Here is a 20,201-nt window from a genome sequence, read left to right as displayed (position 1 = left end):
ATAAAGCATTATACAATCTACCTCTGTGGGTTTTTATTACCCATTTTTGTTTATTTAGCATATCCTTTAGAGTTCAATTAGATCTTTCTATAACTGCTTGCCCTGTAGGATTATGTAGTATACCTGTAACATGCTTTATGTTGTAATATGCAAAAAAACTGTTTCATTTTACCAGACTATGCTGAAGCATTGTCAGTCTTAATCTGTACAGGTATCCCCATGATGGCCATGACTTCTAATAGATATATAATTACAGAGTCAGCTTTTTCAGAACTCATAGGAATTGCCCACTAAAATCCTTAATATGTATCTATGGTATGATGTACATATTTCAATTTTCCAAAATCTGCAAAAAGAAATACATCCATTTGCCAAATTTCATTTCTTTAAGTACCCTTTGGATTATTTCCTGCTTAAGTAGTGGAGTTTGGGTATACAACGAACAAGTAGGACATTTTCTTATAATTTCCTAGACTTGTTGACAAGTGATGGAAAAATCCTTTTTCAAACCTTTGCTATTGACATAGTGGGTTTTTTTATGAAATTCTGAGGCTTCTAGCACATTTCTTATGAATAGTTGCTCAATTTTATCATTACCTTGTGCTAGAGGGCCTGGTAGACCCATATGGGATCTAATATGTGATATATATAAGGGATGGTTTCTATTTCTGATTATTTCTTGTAACTAAATAAATAACAAAGTCAATTCCATATCATCTGGAATAAATTCAGCAGTTTCAAAATGTAAAATAACTTTCTATTATTGAGAGCCAGTAACTATATTAAAAGGTTCTGGAAAATCCAATAATACCATGAGAATAGCATATAATTCTGACTTTTGAACAGAATCATAAGGGCTTTGAGCCACTTTATTCAAATTTCCTGATTTATAACCTTCCCTTCCTGATTCATTTGCATCAGTATAGACTTTATGGGCTCCAGATATTGGTGTTCCCCATACAATGTGAAGAAGGACATTATATATATAAGGCGTGAGGACCAGAAACTGAATTCTCTTGCTTTTGGGATATTTGTTGTTAATCTCTCCCAAAAAAATTATTGCAGGATCTTTGCCAATGTTCATTTCCTGCCCATAAAGAGGGAATTTCAGCGTTAGTAAAAGGCACTACAATTTCTGCTGAGTCTATTCCTGCTAGTTGACAAAGTCTCAATTTTCCTTTTAGAATCAACTCAGAAACCTTTTCCACATATGTCTAATTTTTCACTCTGTGGGGTAAAAATATCCATTCTAAGATAATATCTTCCCTCTGCACTAAAATCCCTGTAGGGAAATGCAGAGGATAAAATAACCAGCATGCAATCAAGCTCTGGATCCAAACAATCCACATGTGCATCCTGTAATTTCTTTTCCACTAAAGCCAATACTCTCTCAGCTTCAGCTGATAATTCTCTTGAACAATTTAAGTCCTTGTCACCTTTTAAGGTTTGAAACAAATTAATCAGTTCTTGAGTTGTTACTGCAAAAGTGGGCCATAGATAGGTAATGTCTCCCAGCAATTTTTCAAAGTCATTTAAGAGTTCGCAATTGATCTCTCCTGATTTGTACCTTTTGGGGTTGAATTTTTTGTAAGCCTATTTTATATCCTAAATAATTAATAGAATTTCCTCTTTGTATTTTTTCAGGAGCAATTGGTAACCCCCCACAGGCAAAATTTTCTTTACTTCTTCAAACATTTTCTCTAAAGTATCTACATTTGAATCAGCCAGTAAGATATTGCCCATATAATGGTAAATTACAGATTAAGGTAACTGTACACAAATCATTTCCAACAGCTGTCCTACAAAATATTGGCACAGGGTGGGGCTGTTTAACATCCCTTGTGGGAGAACCTTCCATTAATAACTCTTTTTTTTTTTTTTTTCTTCCAAGACAGGGTTTCTCTGTGTAGCTTTACGCCTTTCCTGGAACTCACTTGGTAGCCCAGGCTGGCCTCGAACTCACAGAGATCCGCCTGCCTCTGCCTCCCGAGTGCTGGTATTAAAGGCGTGCGCCACCACCGCCCAGCAATAACTCTTAACAGGCTGAGAATTATTATAAGTAGGCATGCATGGTGAAGGCAAATTTTTCTCTATCCTTTTCTTGTAAAGGTATAGTGAAGAAACAGTTTTTTAAATCAATGGCTATAACAAACCATCATTTGGGTAATAGAGAAAGCAGGGGAATTCCAGACTGTAAAGAGCCCATTGGCTGAATGACCTTATTAACAGCTCTAGATCTGTTACCATTCTCCACTTCCAGATTTCTTTTTAATAACAAATACAGGAGAATTCCAAAGACTGGGAGATTCCTCAATATGCTGAGCATTTAGCTGCCCCTGGACCAGGTGTTCTAAGGCCTGTAATTTTTCTGATGTCAAAGGCCATTGTTCCACCCAGACAGGTTTGTCAGTCAACCATTTTAAAGGTAGGGCTGTTGATATCTTTGAAAGATCAACAGCTGCTGTACCCTGTTTTTGTACAACCTGAATGGTCAGTGACTGTTCTTTATAATACCTTTTAATATTTTTCCCAGAAGCATATGTTAGTTTATGGTTTGTTTCTGAGATTGGAGGAATGTTAATCTGGGTATTCAATTGCTGTAACAAATTATGTCCCCATAAATTCATTGCTATATTAGCCACATATGGCTTTAATTTTCCTGTCCTTCTGACCCTATACATTCGACCCATCTTGCGCTTTGTTTTACCTGAGATAAAGTTCCAACTCCTAACAGCTGAACATTTACCTCAAGAGGCCAATTTGGATGCCAAGATTCTGGAGCAATTATTGTTATATCTGCCCATGTCTACAAGACCTTGAATTACAATGTCATTTATTCGTACCTTTAGCTTTGGTCTTTGATCATTTATAAACGTCTGCCAAAATATTTGCTTTACAGTTTCCTGAAATTTTTTTTTACTCTTCTAAAACTGTTTTATCATCCAGAGCAGTATGGTTTGTTGTTGTTGTTGTTGTTGTTGTTGTTTTACAATAGACATTAGGTCCTTTAATTGCTCTGGGGAGGGGTTTCTCCCACGATGACAGGGAATGACTGAACCAAATTTGACATGGGGACCTGCAAGAGACCCCCACAGGGCATTTCCCAACAGCAAAAGGTTATCCTGTCTGTCTCTTGTTGATCTACATTCATTGGTCTAATGTCGGCCTTTGTGGCACCTTCTGCATACTCCTGAAGGCAGGGGACCTTTTGTTTGGATTATTCCTAGGGAAAAAAAAAAAAAAACATTGTTTCTAGGAACACCCTGTCTACATTCCCTTTTAGGTGACCTTGTTTGCCACAAATAAAACACCTGACATTTTGATTTTTCTTCAAGCCTCTTGAAATCACCTCTCCTATCCAAGCATCATCATGGTTATGAAATTCAATACTGACTGTATCTCAGATCCATTCCTCTATGAGTGCTGATCTTGCCTTTAAAGGCCCAAATACCCTTTTGCATTGTGAACTAGCATTTTCAAAAGCCAAAGATTCAATTATTATTTGTCTAGCTTCTGAATTCGGTATCATTCTATTTACAGCTAAAGTCAATCTTTGTTAAAAGGAGAAAAAGGAGGAGGAAGAGGAGGAGAAGGAGAAGGAGAAAAGGAGGAGGAGGAGGAGGAGAAGAAGGAGAAGAAGAAGAAGGAGAAGAAGAAGAAGAAGAAGAAGAAGAAGAAGAAGAAGAAGAAGAAGAAGAAGAAGAAGAAGAAGAAGAAGAAGAAGAAGAAGAAGAAGAAGACGACGTCAGTGAAGGTTTCTTTTGGGCCCTGTATAACTTTAGTAAATAACTCAATTTTCTTTCTGACTTCTTCAGTTCTGTCCCAAGCATTCAATGCTGCTGCACAGCATAGAGCCAAGGTATGGTCATCATAGAGACTTTCTTTGTACATCAGCGTAATTGCCCTCTTCAAAAAGTTGGTCTTGGGAGATTTCAATACCTCTAGCCCTACTTCCTTGTTGAATAATCCTAGCCTCATCTGTCCACCAGGTCCTCCACTGTAACTGAGGACCGGATTCCAATACTGCTGTAACTAAGTCTTTCCAGTCTTGTAGGACAATTCTGTTACCTGTTGACCATGAATTTAACATCTGCTTCACAAAAGGTGAATGCATACTATATGAGACTATCACTTCCTTAAATCGCCTCAAATCTAACATTTCCACAAGAGTCCAGTTAGCTCTTGCATAGCCTTGGGGACACCTGTCATTTGGCAGTTGTTCCTGTAAAATGACTGGATAAATTACAGTTGGTTGTTCAATAACCTTAGGCTGTTCCTCTCTAATTTTATAATGTAATGGTGAGGTTGGTTCTCCTTTAAATTCCTCTGTCTGGGTCTGAATATCTCTATGATCTGCTTTAATAAGTTTTTCTAAGACTTGTATCTTTGCACTCATATCAACCAACTTTTTTAGGAATAAAAACAAGAATTATCAAAATGATAATTAACATTATGTCAATCCCTTTTCTTTAAACTAATTCCCCCTTTAAGAATTCTCAGTTGTCTCACCAAATCTGCTGACAATGACAGTGAAGATGATGGTGAAATATGAGGCTGATTGCTGCTGCATAGAACAGTAAAAGCCCAAGCAAGTGTCAAGGCAGCTACCTAGTGTGGCAGTAGTCCAAGGAGGGGGTCCAGGGAAAGCCCACAACCCACCAGGAGAGGGAGCCACTGTCTGAAAAATGCACACAGGGGATCATGGGTAGAAGCACATGTGGTAGGAGCTGCCTGAAGGCAGAGGGGCTAACTCCAGCGGCATTTGGAGCCCAAGAGCAGAGAGGATGCAACTGAAAAATTCCAGACTGGAGTTTAATCTCCATCACGAGGAATTAAGAGGGTATAAAGTTAATCATGCTGTAGTGTTTAGATGGTATAAAGCCCTCGTGGCTTTGTAAGAGAAAGATAAGAAAACACACAAAGTTGGTCTTAGGAGATTTCAATAACTCTAGCCCTACTGTATACAAGTATTGTCACTTGTCTAGTGATCCCACTCATCATCTTGGGACTCTGTCTAGTGAAAAAGCCATCAATTCAGACACACTGCTGGTAGACTGACTCAGGAGAATCATTTGAACCTAAGAATATGAGGTTAGCCTGAACAAAATATTAAGACTATCTCAGGGGAAAAAAAAAAAAACAGAAAGGAAAGGGGAATAAAAGGCAGGTGTGGTGGCATACCTATAACCCTATCACAGCTTTATGAATGGTTTGTTTTACTTAGCTTTGCTTTGCTCTGCTATGTTTTGTTTTGTACAAAGTCTCATAGCTCAGGATGGCTTCTAAGTCACTCTGTAGCTGAGGCTAGCCTTGAACTACTAATCTTCCTGCCTCCACCTCCTTTAATCTGACAGTCTATAGCTTTCAAAGTAGCCAATAGGTAGTTAGACTGTTAGCAGTAGGAAAGGGTCAGTATATATAAATTAAGTTTTTTAAGGCAAATATAGCACAGTCTTGAGTTCTACCCAAAGAGCAGCTACATCTATTACCAGTCTACATGGCCGATGCAAACTCAACAGATCCAGAAGCTAAGCAGGTACTGTCAATTTCCAGCCCTCCTAAATCGTCAGTGAACCAGGCCTAAGTTTAAGGTAAGACTTTTGTGAACTGAAGACCCCACTGAACCTGTGGCTTTGTTTTAAGCCAGACAAGTACAACCTGCAGCCCACAGGACACATGTGTCCCAGAATAGCTATGAATACGGCCCAGCACATTTACAGATCACAATGTCATGTCACAGTATCAAAGATTTCCTCCAAAGAAAAGACTGAAACAAAAAACATTTTATCCTCCATCTCTCAAGCAAACCAAAATTCTAGCAAATTTGTTTTCTGCCACAAAAGTTGTAAATCTGTTTCCTTTCACACTCAAATGTAAGTACACACAAATCTAGGACTATGGTGTGAAAAGGCACAGAAGACTTTGCCTGGTCAAAACACAACTTTATACTAGCTGTTACTCTAGAATAAACCTTAGTTTAAAAACAAAAACTTTCTTTTTCACCTAAAAAGAGTTAGCAACAACCAAAGGAATGTTTAGGCAGCTAGCTGCTTTTGAATCTACTTCCTAAAACTCTACAAATCCTCATTACAGTCAATAAATTACATAATCGCCCATTACAAATCAGTGTCAGTGAAGTCATGGATCTTAAAGGAGAAACTACAACCACCACTTTATTAAACCAGCATAATCCACAGCAACAATTTAAACATTTGCCCTTTTGAACCCATAGATAAATAGTCCTCACCCCTCCAAGGAAACTTCTCCATGTAACAGATGGAGTCAATTACAGAAAACAACCAATCAAAATGCAGAGTTGTAGAGCCCAATCCCAATAGATACATCTATAAAACACTCTCATACCTAAGGCTCAGGGAACACTGGGATGCGAGTGGGGGGGGGGGGAGTCCTGAAATATTTTAAGAGCCAGAGGATCAGAGAGTTTGCTATGAGATTGTCTCTCATTACTAATATGAGAAGCTACATCCATAAAGTCTCATCAACATGACTGCCTAACCATGTTGAACAAGGATAACACCAATAGACATGTCAAAGTAAACTGAGGAAAGCCCATGAGACCTCAACCTTACACAAATAACTACAAGCAACTAAGGAATGCTGAAAGTGGGTGAAAGTCTTCTCCAGGAAAGAGCACCCAATACCAAATGGTCAGCCCTGAAAACCTAAGTACTGGTAACATTATACAGACTGTACAGGTTGTATTTATAAATATAGATGTATAAACATATGCATAAAACAGTAATTAATGGAAAAAAGAGGCCATGAATTTGAAAATGAGCAAGGATGGGTATATGAAATGGCTTGGAGAAAGGAAAGAAAATAATGTAATTATAATCTCAAAAACAAAAGGAAAAAATTTAAACTTTCTCTCACTAACACTTCTGAATGACAATTCAACTATTAAATAATTCAGAGCATAGTAAAGACAGGGTTAAAATTGACTGAAACCTAACTCTAAAGCTATTTGGGTACATATAACCTAAAACTCTTCCTTTTTCCTTTACCACAATTTACACTCGTTCTTTCTAGCTCAATAATTCCTCTATAACCACAAATAAATATGAAGGCAGGTGCAATTATTCTGTTAATTCAGCCAGACTACCTTTTGAAATTATCTGCCAACCTCACTTTAATGTCAATGACTAGTATTTAACATGATGAACAATTCTGATTTAAAAATCAAAATTTCTAGCCGGGCGGCGGTAGCACACGCCTTTAATTCCAGCACTCAGGAGGCAGAGCCAGGCGGATCTCTGTGAGTTCAAGGCCAGTCTGGTCTACAGAGCAAGATCCAGGACAGGCACCAAAACTACACAGAGAAACCCTGTCTCAAAAAACCCAAAATCAAAATTTCTACCTTAGAGCTGGGGAAATGATTCAGTAGTTAAAATGCTTGCCATCGGAACCCCAGAACCCACATGGAGCTGGACACCAAAGTATATACCTGTAACCCCAGCACACCCATGGCAGGTGGAGGCAGAAGGTCAAGGGCCAGTTGGCCTGGTATATGAAGCTGCAAAACAAGTGAGTCTGCCTCCAACAAGGTGGCAAGAACACTGCCCCCAGCCTCCACACGGGCCATCATTCACAATAAATATGCATGTATATGCACTCACATGTATATATAACATATATTAACAAAAAAGGAAACAGGCATGATGCCACACACATATGAGAGAAGACAGGCAGGTTCTTGAGGCTCACTGGCCAGCCAGCCCAACTACTTGACCAATTCCAAGCCAATAAGAAAACTTGTCCCCAAAAGTAAATAAATGAAAGGGTGGACAGCACCAGAGGGACAACATTTGAGATTGCCCTGCAGTTTCCACAGGCACACATGCCCACATATCTACACATGTATAAGTGTGTGTGTGTATGCACAAAATCCATAAAATTTAAGTTCTATTTTTTCATAGCAGTCTTATTCTAATAAATATTCACTAATTATCTCTTACGAGTTTCTGTAGTAACAGATGATTAAGAAATAAGCAGTTGATCTCCCAAGAACTGGCAGTAGGTGGTAAAATATGTAAACTGATCATTAACCATTAAAAAAAAGAGAGAAACATGAGCAAATACAGAATAAATAAATTACCAAGCCTCAGTAGGTGTATAGGTTGTGTTGTGAATGTTATATACAAAAGACAGGGCATGAGTTCTTAAAGAATAAATAGAAATGTTCCCAAAGGAAATAAGAGTCCAACACCAAGTCTCCACAGAAATACATCTTTTTTCTAAGTCATACAAATGGATCATAAAATCAAAGAATGAAAAGCATGGATGTAATTTCAAAAGTCTTCCTTAATAAAGTGATTCTTAAGTTCTGATACAAATGAAATTTGCAGATCCAACTCCGGATTCACTGAATAACCTATGGTTTAGCAAACCCTCTAAGTTACTCTGGTATACACTAAAATTTGAGATCCATTGATTTAGATCAGTTTTTAGCACTATCAACATTTAAGACCTGATAATTCATTGTGGGTGAATTTCCCATGCTTTACAGACATTTAACAATATCTTGAGCCTCTATACCTTAAATGCCAACAGCACATCTCCAGACATTGCTTAATGTCCCGTCCCCTTGGGGAACAGAAATCACCACTAATCTAGATCAGGAAAATTTCCTGTAAGGCATCTAGTAAATATTTCAGGTTCTGTAGTCCATATAATCAACTCTGCCCTTCTACTGAGGGCAAAAGTAGCTAGAGACACAAACAAAAATGAGTGACTGTAGGTACCAACAGGCCTGTGTCTTCAGAACCAGGTGGTAGTTTGGCCCTCAGGCTGTAATTTGCTGACCCCTAACATAGACTACATGCATTCTAACTAAATATCTTCAACTACTGCTACCAAGTAATTGTCTAGACTCATATCTGACTTCATCTAGTCTACTTGTAAACTAGATAGGAGTCTAGACAGAGCTCCATTAAAGGTTAACTGTCTTACTCAGAGAACAATTATCAAAATACTATAGCTCCAGCTGCTCTACCTAAGTGCACTCTCTGACAACTGTACTCTCTAGAGGTATAACCATATATTACATGAGAAACATTCAAATATCTTATATTGTAAAGCAACCAAAACATACAGAAAAAACTGGTTTTACTGAAGGCAGTAGCAATGATTTTCTTTTAAATGGGATCATTTCTCTTATGGGCAAACTTTATAAGAAAGTAATTCCAGGATGGGCCACTTTGTTCATGGGACCATTGGGCAATAACAGGAAAGGCAAGGTAAAGAGGCTCACTGTACACAGAATGGGTCATCCTATCTACTTGGTTACTGAATTCTTTCCCTGCTGAGGTCTCCTTTTGATGAGCATTTACACGGGACACAAGTATCTTTGTTGGGGAATATTATTTTAAGGAGTGTTACTTTTGTTTATGTTGCCTTTGTTTAACTCTGTGAAGCTGTGTTACTGTGCCTGCCTGAAACACCTGATGGTCTAATAAAGAGCTGAATGGCGAATGGTGAGGCGGGAGAAAGGATAGGCAGGATTGGCAGACAGAGAGAAGTAGAAAGAGAAATCTGAAAGAAAGGGAAGAAGGAACAAGAGAACAAGGAGAGGAAGACTTCAGGGGCCAGCCACACAGCCAGACATGGATTAAGAAGGAAAGAAAAGGTATACAGGAATAAAGAAAGATAAAAGCCCTGAGGCCAAAAATAGACAGGCTAATTTAAAGTTAAGAAAAGCAGGCAAGAAACAAGCCAAGCTAAGGCCAGGCATTTATAATTAAGAATAAGCCTCCATGTGTGATTTGAGAGCAGAGTGGCAGGCCCTTCAAAAGAGCAAAAACTAACAACAACATATCTTCACATCCATTGTCCAGAATCTATGCACATACTTCTTCCCAAATGTCTTTCTCAACAATTTTCCAGTCATGCTCTTTCTAATCCCTGATCATTCAGCCAAACCACTGGCTATATAACCCATCAATCAGTAAACAATCATACATCTGATCATTTCTCCTTCCCAGCAAAATGTACAATCATGTGTACTGCTGAAGTTCTTTCTACTTCACATAGAACAGTGTCTTTCAGGATTGTCCCATAAAGAAGTTTTAATGCTGTAGTTGGTGATGCCTGCAGAACATGCAGAACAGTAAACCAGGTCCTAGTCTTCTCTTCCTCAGTCAACCAATCATAGGACACACCATGTTTGGAAGAAAACACTGTAACAGCAGAAACCATAGGTATTTGGGCAACTTCTTCATGTAACTTGTTTGTGCACTCAGGACCTGCTCAGTCCTGATCATGTAAATACCACTTCCATTTGATAATGAATTTCTGCTGTGCACATCCTACTTTATGGCATGGTGGGTCAGATAACACACAACTCATGATGGGCAGCTCAGTTTGCATAGTACCTTGGTGGCCTGCTGTCAAACATTCAGTCACTAGAGCACAATAGCAAGCCAAGAGCTATCACTCAAAGAGAAATGTCTACAAACAATGGTAGGGCCTTGCTCCAATACCCCAAGGGTCTCTCTCCTTTTTGATTCACCTATAGAGGCCTACCAAAGGCTCCAAACCACATCCCTACCTGCCACTGACACCTCAAATACCATCAGGTCTGCTGGTTCACATGGTCTAAGCAGTAGGGCAGCCTGCACAGCACCCTGGACCTGTTGAAAAGCCTTCTCCTGATCCAGGCCCCACACAAAACTAGCTGCTTTCCATGTCCCTTGATATATAGGGGAGAAACACATCCAAGTGAAGAATGTGCTGTCTCCAGAATCCAAATAGGCCCACTAAACACTCTGCTTCTTTCTTGATTATGGGAAAGGCCAGATGCAATAATTTATCCTTCACCTTTGAAGGAATAATCTCTGCATGCCCCACACCCCCAGACTCCTAGAAATTTCACTGAGGCCCTTGAATTGAGGCCCTTGGTTAGATTTATTTCCCATTCTCTGATGCAAATATGTTACCAACAAATTCAAAACAGTTGCTACCTCCTATTCACTTTGTTCAATCTGCATAATGCCATCAATATAGTGAACAAGTATGACATTTTGAGCAAGAGACAGATGATCAAGATCCCTTTGGACTAAGTTATGATACAGGGATGGAGAGTTAAATATACCCTTGAGGTAAAACTGTAAAGGGGTTCTGTTGGCCTTGCCAGTTGAAAGCAAATCATTTCTGGGGCTCTTATGGACAGATATTGAAGAAAAGTATTTTCTAGATCAATAACTGCACACCATGTACCAGGAGATGTATTAAATATACTCGAGTAAAGAAACCACATCTGGTACAGCAGCTGCAAACAGAGATATTACTTAATCAAGTTTATGTTAGTCAACTATCATTCTCCATGATCCATCTATCTTCTGCCCAGACCAAATAGGAGAGTTAAAGAGATAAATATGGTAGGAACGACTACCCCTTTATTGTGACTATACTTTTCATTGTGACTACAACCTCCTCATGGACTACACTTTCTATCTCCCCTCTAGGAGCCAGCTTTAAGTCTGGTTATAGGTCTAGAGCTAGCTATTGATGGGTACAGCGAGACATCAGTATTGTCTTGCCTAGCATTTCCTTCAGGGAATGTCAATGAGGGTTCCACAGACAATAAAAAATTAATTCCCTCAGGCATAAATTTCTGTCTTAGTTAGGTTTCCAATCCTGTGCTCAAACACCACAATCAAGACACTTTCTTATTAACAGAAAAAGTCAGGGTAGTCACAATCAAACCAAAGCAAAACCAAACTTCCAGTATAAAAATGTCAGTGTTTGACATCTGAGATTCACTTTAGTGACCCTGGCCCCTTGCTAATCCATCCAATTCTAATGGTCTAGAAACCTTATGGGACCTTCATTTTACTACAAAATTACTGAAGTAATAATGCTTCAGGAAATTCTAGATGAGATTTCAAAGATGCAGCTCAACATTTCCAGCTCTGCCTCCTAAGGAGTTTTTTCTCAGATACCTCTATTTGGTTATAGGAATCCCAACTTATACTACAGAAAAAGAATCTCAGAGCCAGTGAGATGGCTAAGAGTGTGTGTGTATATATATATTTATTTATTCTTAGGTATATAGTACTTAATAAATCCCCTCTTTATTTAATAAACCCCAATTTTTGTTACACACACACACACACACAATGTAATAAATGGTCAAAATGAAAATAACAGAATGTGAACACTTTCTATTTCAGACACCTAATAGCTTTACAGGTGCTAATTCATTTTTCATATTGGAAAACTGAGGCAGATGTATAAAATAACTCGTCAAGGCTCACAAGATGGATGAGTGGCAACACTGTGAAATAAATTCAAGGGGTGTGAACCTCAAAGGCATATCCTAACTACAAGCTATTAAATTTTATTCTCTATGCCAAAACTTTATTTATTTTTTTGTTTTGTTTTGTTTTGTTTTGTTTTTCGAGACAGGGTTTCTCTGTGTAGCTTTGCGCCTTTCCTGGGACTCACTTGGTAGCCCAGGCTGGCCTCGAACTCGCAGAGATCCGCCTGGCTCTGCCTCCCGAGTGCTGGGATTAAAGGCGTGCGCCACCACCGCCCGGCCAAAACTTTATTTTATCAATAATCTACAATCCAAATACTAGAACAGTATGATCTGTCCCCAAAGGAAAGAGAGCAAAGAGAAAGGAAACAAAGGACAAAGGTTAACTAGACTACCTGCACCACAGTACTCAATCTCTGACCCAAGGTAACCCCTCGGCCATTAACTATATTCCCTATATATTTAGCTAAACCCTAATCTTCATCATCACAAGGAATACCATACTCCTTTGCAGAAGCTATCTATGTCAAACTGAAAAAGAAAGAAGGATTAAAATACCATTTAGAAAGGCCAAGTGTTATACAGGAGTGGCAACAACATGCATGTGACTTACCAGAGAACAGTGTCATTGAAGACTATGCTTGAAATATGAAAGTGAATCAAATCTTAAATGTGAGTCCCAAAATGAGAAAACTTATAAACCAATAGAAGTCATGCTATAAGAAATATAACATCAAAATAAATGCTAAATTTGACAGAAAGAAAAAACTCGAAATCTATGATCAAAGCAACTAAGTTCAGAAAGAATATCTTTATCCAGGTATGGGAGATTTGGTTTCTGGGAAAGTCTGAAGCAACACATCACTACCAGTAAGAGCCCCTCATTTTTTTCCACTTGAGCAATGATTCCTATTTGTCACTAACAAAAAAAATGTAAATAGAAAACCAACTTATGAGACCAGTCTTTTGTTCCCAAAATATATTAAAACTAACTTATGAGACTAATCTCTTATTTCAAAAAAAGTTATAATTTTTTTGTAATGGAAAAACAAATTCTAGCATGACATTAATCAAAGAGCTGAAAGACCTAAAAGCCTCACATCATGGCACACACCTTTAATGTCTAGAGACAGAAGCAGGAGGATCTCTGAGTTCAAGGCCAGCCTGATCAACACAAGAGGTTCCAGGGCAGTCCAAGATACATAGAGAAACCCAGTCTTATAAAACAAAATAAAATGAAAAATATAGATAGAAGTCGTTTGCTTTAACTTAATAAGATGTAACTAATATTACTAGAATGATGTGACAGCAACTGTAATTGTTTAAGTAACTATTTTCCCATCTGTAACAGATCAAACAGGGTCAAGTTTGCTTGATAAAAGTGATTTTTGTGAAGGAAGAAAAAGAATATACTATAATAGAAAATAATAAAGAATTATATAATTCTACAATTACTAGAAGGGCATAGTGGCTCACCCTTGTAATCTTAGCACTTGGAAGACTAAGGTAGAAGAATTAGCATGAATTCAACATCAGTATAGGCTACCAGTGAGTTTCAAGCCAGCCTGGGCTAGGTGTGAGAGCCTGTCTTTAAAAAAAAAAATTAGCCGGGCGGTGGTGGTGCACACCTTTAATACCAGCACTCGGGAGGCAGAGCCAGGCGGATATCTGTGAGTTCAAGGCCAGCCTGGACTACCAAGTGAGTTCCAGGAAAAGGTGCAAAGCTACACAGAGAAACCCTGTCTCGAAAAACAAAAAAATAAATAAATAAATAAATTTTTTTTAAAAAAAGGCCAGGACTTAGGAGGTAGAAGCAGGCAAATCTCTGAGTTCCAGGACAGTCAGAGCTACATAACTAGACCCTGCCTTAAAAATAAACAAACAAACAAACACTCTATACCAAACATAATAAAAAATAAGATTTGAACTTTTCATCTGGATGCACCTCTTTGTTATAAAAAACCTGGGGGGGGGGGGCGCAGTCTGGTTTTTGGTTTTTAATTCGGGCTATTTATGTACACCCTCTTTTGGCTCTAGCCTGCCAGAACAGCATAAGTACTACACTCTACCACTACTTTAACAGTAACATACTGTGCAAACAGAATGAACACTTTTGATTAAATAGTCCAAATTCTAAATTGACTAGACAGAGCTAACTTTAAAAGTAACTATTGAGGGCTGAAGAGATGGCTCAGAGGTTAAGAGCACTGACTGCTCTTCCCGAGGTCCTGAGTTCAATTCCCAGCACCCACATGGCAGCTCACAACCATCTGTAATGAGATCTGGTGCCCTCTTCTGTGTACATAATAAATAAATAAATCTTAAAAAAAAAAAAGTAACTATTGAACTGGGTATTGTGACCCACATTTACAAACCCAACACTATGGAGACTGAAGCAAGAGGATCTTAAGTTTGACTCTAGCTGCAGCTACACAGAGAGACCCTACAAGATGCTAGTATTCTTCCATTCAAAAAATTTTGGTGGTATGGTTGCTAAGGAAAACAAGATGGCACGTCCTCAAAAAGACTAAAAATCCTATTTCAGTTTAGGATTATCGTGTGACACAGCAATTTTAGCTTTAGGAATACACCCAAATAAGCTGAAGTAAGGGACTCCAGCAGATATTTTATAGCACTGTTCACAGCAGCATTATTCATGATAGTCACAAGTTATGAGCATCCTAACTATCACAGAAGATGAATGAGTAAGCAAAATATGGCATTTCCAAATATGGAATATTAGTTAGCTGTTAAAAGGAATAAAATTCTGACACATGCCACATCATAGATGAACCCTAAGAGCACATACACTAAGTGAAATAAACCAGTCGCAAAAGAGCAAATCCTGTAAAAGTCTTTATAAGTTACCTACAACAGTCAAACTCATATAGACAGAAAATAAAATGTTGGTTGCCAGAAGCCAGAAAGAGGGAGAAATGAGGATATTATTTAATGTACCCAGAATTCCCATTTTAAAAGATGGAAAGAACAGTGGAAATAGATGAATAATGGTGATGGTTGCACAGTGCTATGAATACGTAATACCACTGAAGTGTACACTTGAAAGTGGTTAATATGGGACATTATGTTATATATTTTCCATGATTAAATTTTGTAGTTAAAAAAACTGGGAGTCCTGTTTGTTTTTCACTACTGGGGATCAAACCTGGGGCCTTATCCAAGCTAGCTAAGCACTCGAGAGGGGGTGGGTATTAAAAGACAATTTGTTCTGTAGTAAGTTCACCCATCCACAGTGTCCCAATCCTCTCCCTTTAAGTGTGAACTATAATCTTCTACCCACTACTTAGCAACTTTTCACTGATTCTAAAAGAAGCATTTTTCTCTTTAAGTAACATGGTCAAGACTCCTTTCCCAAAAGCTTTTCATATTTAGACATTATACTATTATAATCTATTATCCAGCAATGATCAAAAATCTGATTTTTTTTTTCCTAAAAGGAAATGGAAGAATTTTAGAAAGGCTTCTTCACTAGGCTTGTTAAGTGCTTTCTTCATGTTATATAATCATAATTAAATAAACACAAACATTAGAAAATACTCAAATGCATGTAAAGGTTTCAACTGAGGGCTTTTTTTCCAAAACCTCAATAAATTTTATTTGACTTCAAGAAATTATGATTTCATTAAATCATATAAAATTTTTTGAAGTTCTGGAAAATTTTAAACTTTTTGGAAGTTTTTAAAATTTATCAGTTAGCATACAAAAACAATGGGTTTCATTCTGACAGTTTCATACACAGACAGCATTGGACTTTGCCTATATTTTCTTCCTCAGCAGCCATTTGTCCCTCCTTCCCTCCTCTCACTCAGGTGCCTTTCCACCACATAAATAGTCTTTCTTTCATCTCACAGTATGTATGTGTGTGTGTGTGTAAATAAACATACATATGGCCTATGGAATCTGTATATTAGAGAAAACAGGCAATATATGCACTTCTGAGTCTTTCTTACTTTGTCCAACAAGATGATCTGCAAGTGAGTTAACGTCACTCTCTTTCTTAAATTCATCCTTTTTAAAGGTGAATAAAACTCCATTGTGTACCCCACATTTTCCTTACTTTTCACATACTCATGGGCATCTAGGCTGGTTCCATATCTTCTATTGTAAACACCAACACTAAACAAGCATGTACAAGTATTCTTAAAATTTAATTTAAAGTTGTGTCCTTTCTACACAGGCATGCTGATCTCTCATAGTATTATTGATTCTGACAAGCACGTGAAATAAAACATAATTTCTTACTATATTCGCTTTGGGGAGGTATTCCACTAAACAAGTATTACCCAAGAATCTACAGACCATGTCCTATGTTTGAGTACACATGTGTATGTGTGCACATGCAATTTTGTGTGAGTGTGGTACTAGGTATCAAAACTAGGGCCTTACATATGCTAGGCTAGCCAGTGCTCTACCACTGAGCTACATTCCCCCCATCTGCAGGCCAAGTCTTGAGGTATAATCCTTACAATAAATTTCTTGATTTTATTATAAGAGATAATTGCTTCTTTTTAAATTAATACTAAAAAGACCTACAATACAGAAGACTACAATGATCAATATAAAAGTAAAACTACACAAACAAAATGATGTGATATTTAATTAGTAAGATCACAGGTTCCTAAACACACAAAGGATTAATGTGCTTAAAGTACACAGAGTTCTAAGCAAAATTTTTATTATATGAAAATTGTTCACACAAATGCCATTAGTATTTTTCTCCAATTATATTTTCCAATGTGTACAGTATATCCTGGCCTATAAGATCATTCCAATATCATTCTTGTAAGAAAACTCTTTGGCCGGAAATGTAGACCAGTAGTAGAGCTCTTGTCTGGCATGCACAAGGCCCTGGGTATAATACCTAGCTACTGAGAAAATAAAACATTTTCAAAGGTGAAAGAAAGACTGGAAAAGAGAATGTTATTGAAATTTAAGAATGTGACCAAAATAATCATTTTGATTTCCAAACCAAAAGTCTTGATACCTCAAAAATATGACTCTGCCTCTGAGAACAAAGACCGTAAACTTCCAATCCTTTAGCTAATGTAAGAGTAATAGTGAGCCAGGTGTGGTAGTATACACTCCTGTAATCCCAACACTGGGGAAGCAATCCGGGCTCGCCTGGGATGGATGGATGGATGGATGGATGGATGGATGGATAGATAGATATCTTGAAACTCTGCCTCAAAAAAATTAAAATTAAAATTAATAATAAGCATAGTGATTGACAGAAGATGGAAAGTAGCTACAAGTTATTAGAGCTTTTAAAAATTTATAAAATTAAAACAAAGTTATAATCACACTAGGGCTTGGGTAAATTCCACTATGTGCTGCTGTCCAGAACCTTTCCCATCAAAACACAAACTGGGTAAAACTCCATCTAAGAAGTAGACATAGTGGATCACAATTTTAATCCCAGTACTGTGAGAAGCTGAGGTAGGAAGACTGGATTTAAGTAGATGCCAGCCTGGGCTACAAAGAGAGACAGGGTCTAAGAAAGATAAAAGACCTCAGCTATTCTTTTTGTTTGTTTGTTTTCAAGACAGGGTTTCTTTGTGTAGCTATGGAGGGTATCCTGGATCTCGCTCTGTAGACCAGGCTGCCCTCGAACTCACAGAGATCCGCCTGGCTCTGCCTCCCGAGTGCTGGGATTAAAGGTGTGCCCCGCCACCGCCCAGCCCTATTCTAAAGCCTACAAACACCAAAATATCATGACCAAATTTCTTTTTAAAACCATCCTTTCTGAATTCCCTGTTTGCAGTATGGTCAAAATGTACATATAATCATATTCCTAGTGTACCAGATAGATACTAGAGAAGGAAAAAAAAGAGCAAATTCTTGGAAATGGTCATCAGAATAGTAAATAGAAAAGTAATGCCTACAGAGACCGTGAAGTAATGCCAATGTTGGAGAAAAAGTCTGCCAATATTTGACACACACAATGCCAAACGGTGTGTGTATGACACTAAAATATTTTCTTCAGTAAGTATCAAAAGGCAAAAAAAAAAAAAAACATTTACAGGATATTGTTTATAACTCACAATCTTTCCAGACGCACATGGTGCTACTTTCAGGGGGCCTCGCTAAGATACTTACATGCCAGTGTCACTATAGAAGGGTTCAGTAAAGAAATAATCTTTAGTTTATATTAACTCCTGAGGAAAGGACACCAAATAAATCAAGTGGGTAGGGGAGGAGAATCTGCAAATATGAACGGGTTAAGTTTGTGTATTCACTGCAAAGATACATCAGAACATACCACAGAGGAGCCTCCTTATTATCCACCCTCCAAAGATTCCAGTAAGGCCTTCAGAGTCTCCTCACCTGTTTACCCCTCTTTGAAATGGACCACACAAAGCCCAGCTAGCTTCATCACCTCCTCATCACTCTGCCTTTTCAACTCTCCCCTTCATACAATACACCACACCCATAGCAACACACTCCACACACACATCAGTTTCCTCATGGAACAACCCAAACACCCCACAATTAACCCCATAGTCTACACATCCCTCATAAAACTAAGAAAGAGCCCCCACACACAGCAACCCCCAATCCTAACAACCCCAAACCTAAAATCCTCATTCAACCTCATTTAACACGTTCTACACACACACACACACACACACACACACACAACACAATACAGCATATGAAATACATGTTCCCCATGGTTCACAATATACACACATCCTGAGCCACGTAGGATAGAAAAGCCCCACACTACAACCACTGCGGTGCTCAAACAAACGCTGGGAAGAGGCCACCGCGCTGCCACGCCGAAGCGCCAAGTTGGAGGTGGGGGGTGGAGGGGGCGGGGGGGGGGGCGAGCAGAGCCAGACACTTCACCTGAAAATCCGCCAGGATCATCTCCCGGTCCATGTTGGACGCCATGGCGGCCGCCGAGCTCCGCGGCTCCGGGGACGAAGCGCGCACCTGGGAGCGAGACGGCGCCTCCTGCGGCCGCAGATGCGGCGGCCGCCGCCGGGTGGCGAGGGGCTGGCGGGCGAGCCGGCGGGAGGGCCGGCGGGCCGGCGGGCGGGGCAGCGCGGGAGGCTAGGTGCTCATGCACTCGGTAACCTTCAGCCGCCCTGCGCCCGCCTGCGCCCCGCGGAGCCCTCGCTGCAGCCGCCGGGACGAGGAGGCTGGTCTCGATGCCGGGCTGGTCCTTCCGTCGCCGGCTGGGACCCGGAGGACAGGCTGCGACAGCGCGCGCCCGGCTCCCTTCGGCCGCGGCAAGCCCGGCGGGGGCGGGGAAAGCGAGAGAACGAGCAGGCGGGCCAACGCCACAGCCGCCTCCGCCTCCTCCGCTTCCTCCCCGGCCGCCGCCTCCGCCCCTGGTTGGCCAGCGCCAGGGCTGTCGCACATTTTGCCTGTCATCAAGGTCGCAAAGCGGCGCTTTGCGGCTGTCACGTGGCCGCCGGCCTGTCAAGCGTTTGGCGCACGGCGGGCGGGCGGAGACGTGGGCCCAGGTGGCTGGGAAGCCGATTTGCGTTCCCGGGAGCCTGAGGACCCGCAACAGGTTATTCCGGTTTGGGTTGAAGCCGGGGCCTGGAGGCGCCGCCTCCCCCCTGGCCACGGCGGGAATGTGATTCGGCGCCTCACGTGGTTAGAGTCACACGCAAAGCACATCCAGCCTCAGCCCAGCTCAGCACACGCATAACCCGCCTGACCAGCAGAATGTGTAACATGTACGTTTTCCTCGGACAAAGTTTCACCCAAATACAGCTTCGTATACGGTCTCTTACCCTCAGCCTCACGGTCAAAAGCCGCTTGCATTCTGTCACTCCCAGTCTGGAACCTTTTTTCTCAGTCTACACGCTCAGACCCGAACACTGAGGTACACAGAGGACCATGTGTCTGTGGAACTTAGAAACTGAGAGGTGGATGAGAATCCAGACCT

General features: G+C 39.8%; 1 protein-coding gene across 1 annotated transcript in view; it reads right to left on the bottom strand.

Annotated features, from left to right (window-relative positions):
- Positions 1 to 19,599, bottom strand: part of Faf1 (Fas associated factor 1) — a 337,162-nt gene extending 317,563 nt beyond the window's left edge. Inside the window, exon 1 of the mRNA XM_028888986.2 lies at positions 19,148 to 19,599. Coding sequence (XP_028744819.1) covers positions 19,148 to 19,192 — 45 coding nt within the window. The 5' untranslated portion in view covers positions 19,193 to 19,599. The remainder of the gene's footprint in view (positions 1 to 19,147) is intronic.
- Between the last annotated feature and the right edge of the window lie 602 nt (positions 19,600 to 20,201).

This window comes from Peromyscus leucopus, chromosome 2 (genome assembly GCF_004664715.2).
Source record: "Peromyscus leucopus breed LL Stock chromosome 2, UCI_PerLeu_2.1, whole genome shotgun sequence".
Classification (NCBI taxonomy): Eukaryota; Metazoa; Chordata; class Mammalia; order Rodentia; family Cricetidae; genus Peromyscus; species Peromyscus leucopus.
The sequence above is the reverse complement of the archived record's forward strand: the minus strand, read 5'-3'. Positions and strand labels throughout refer to the sequence as shown.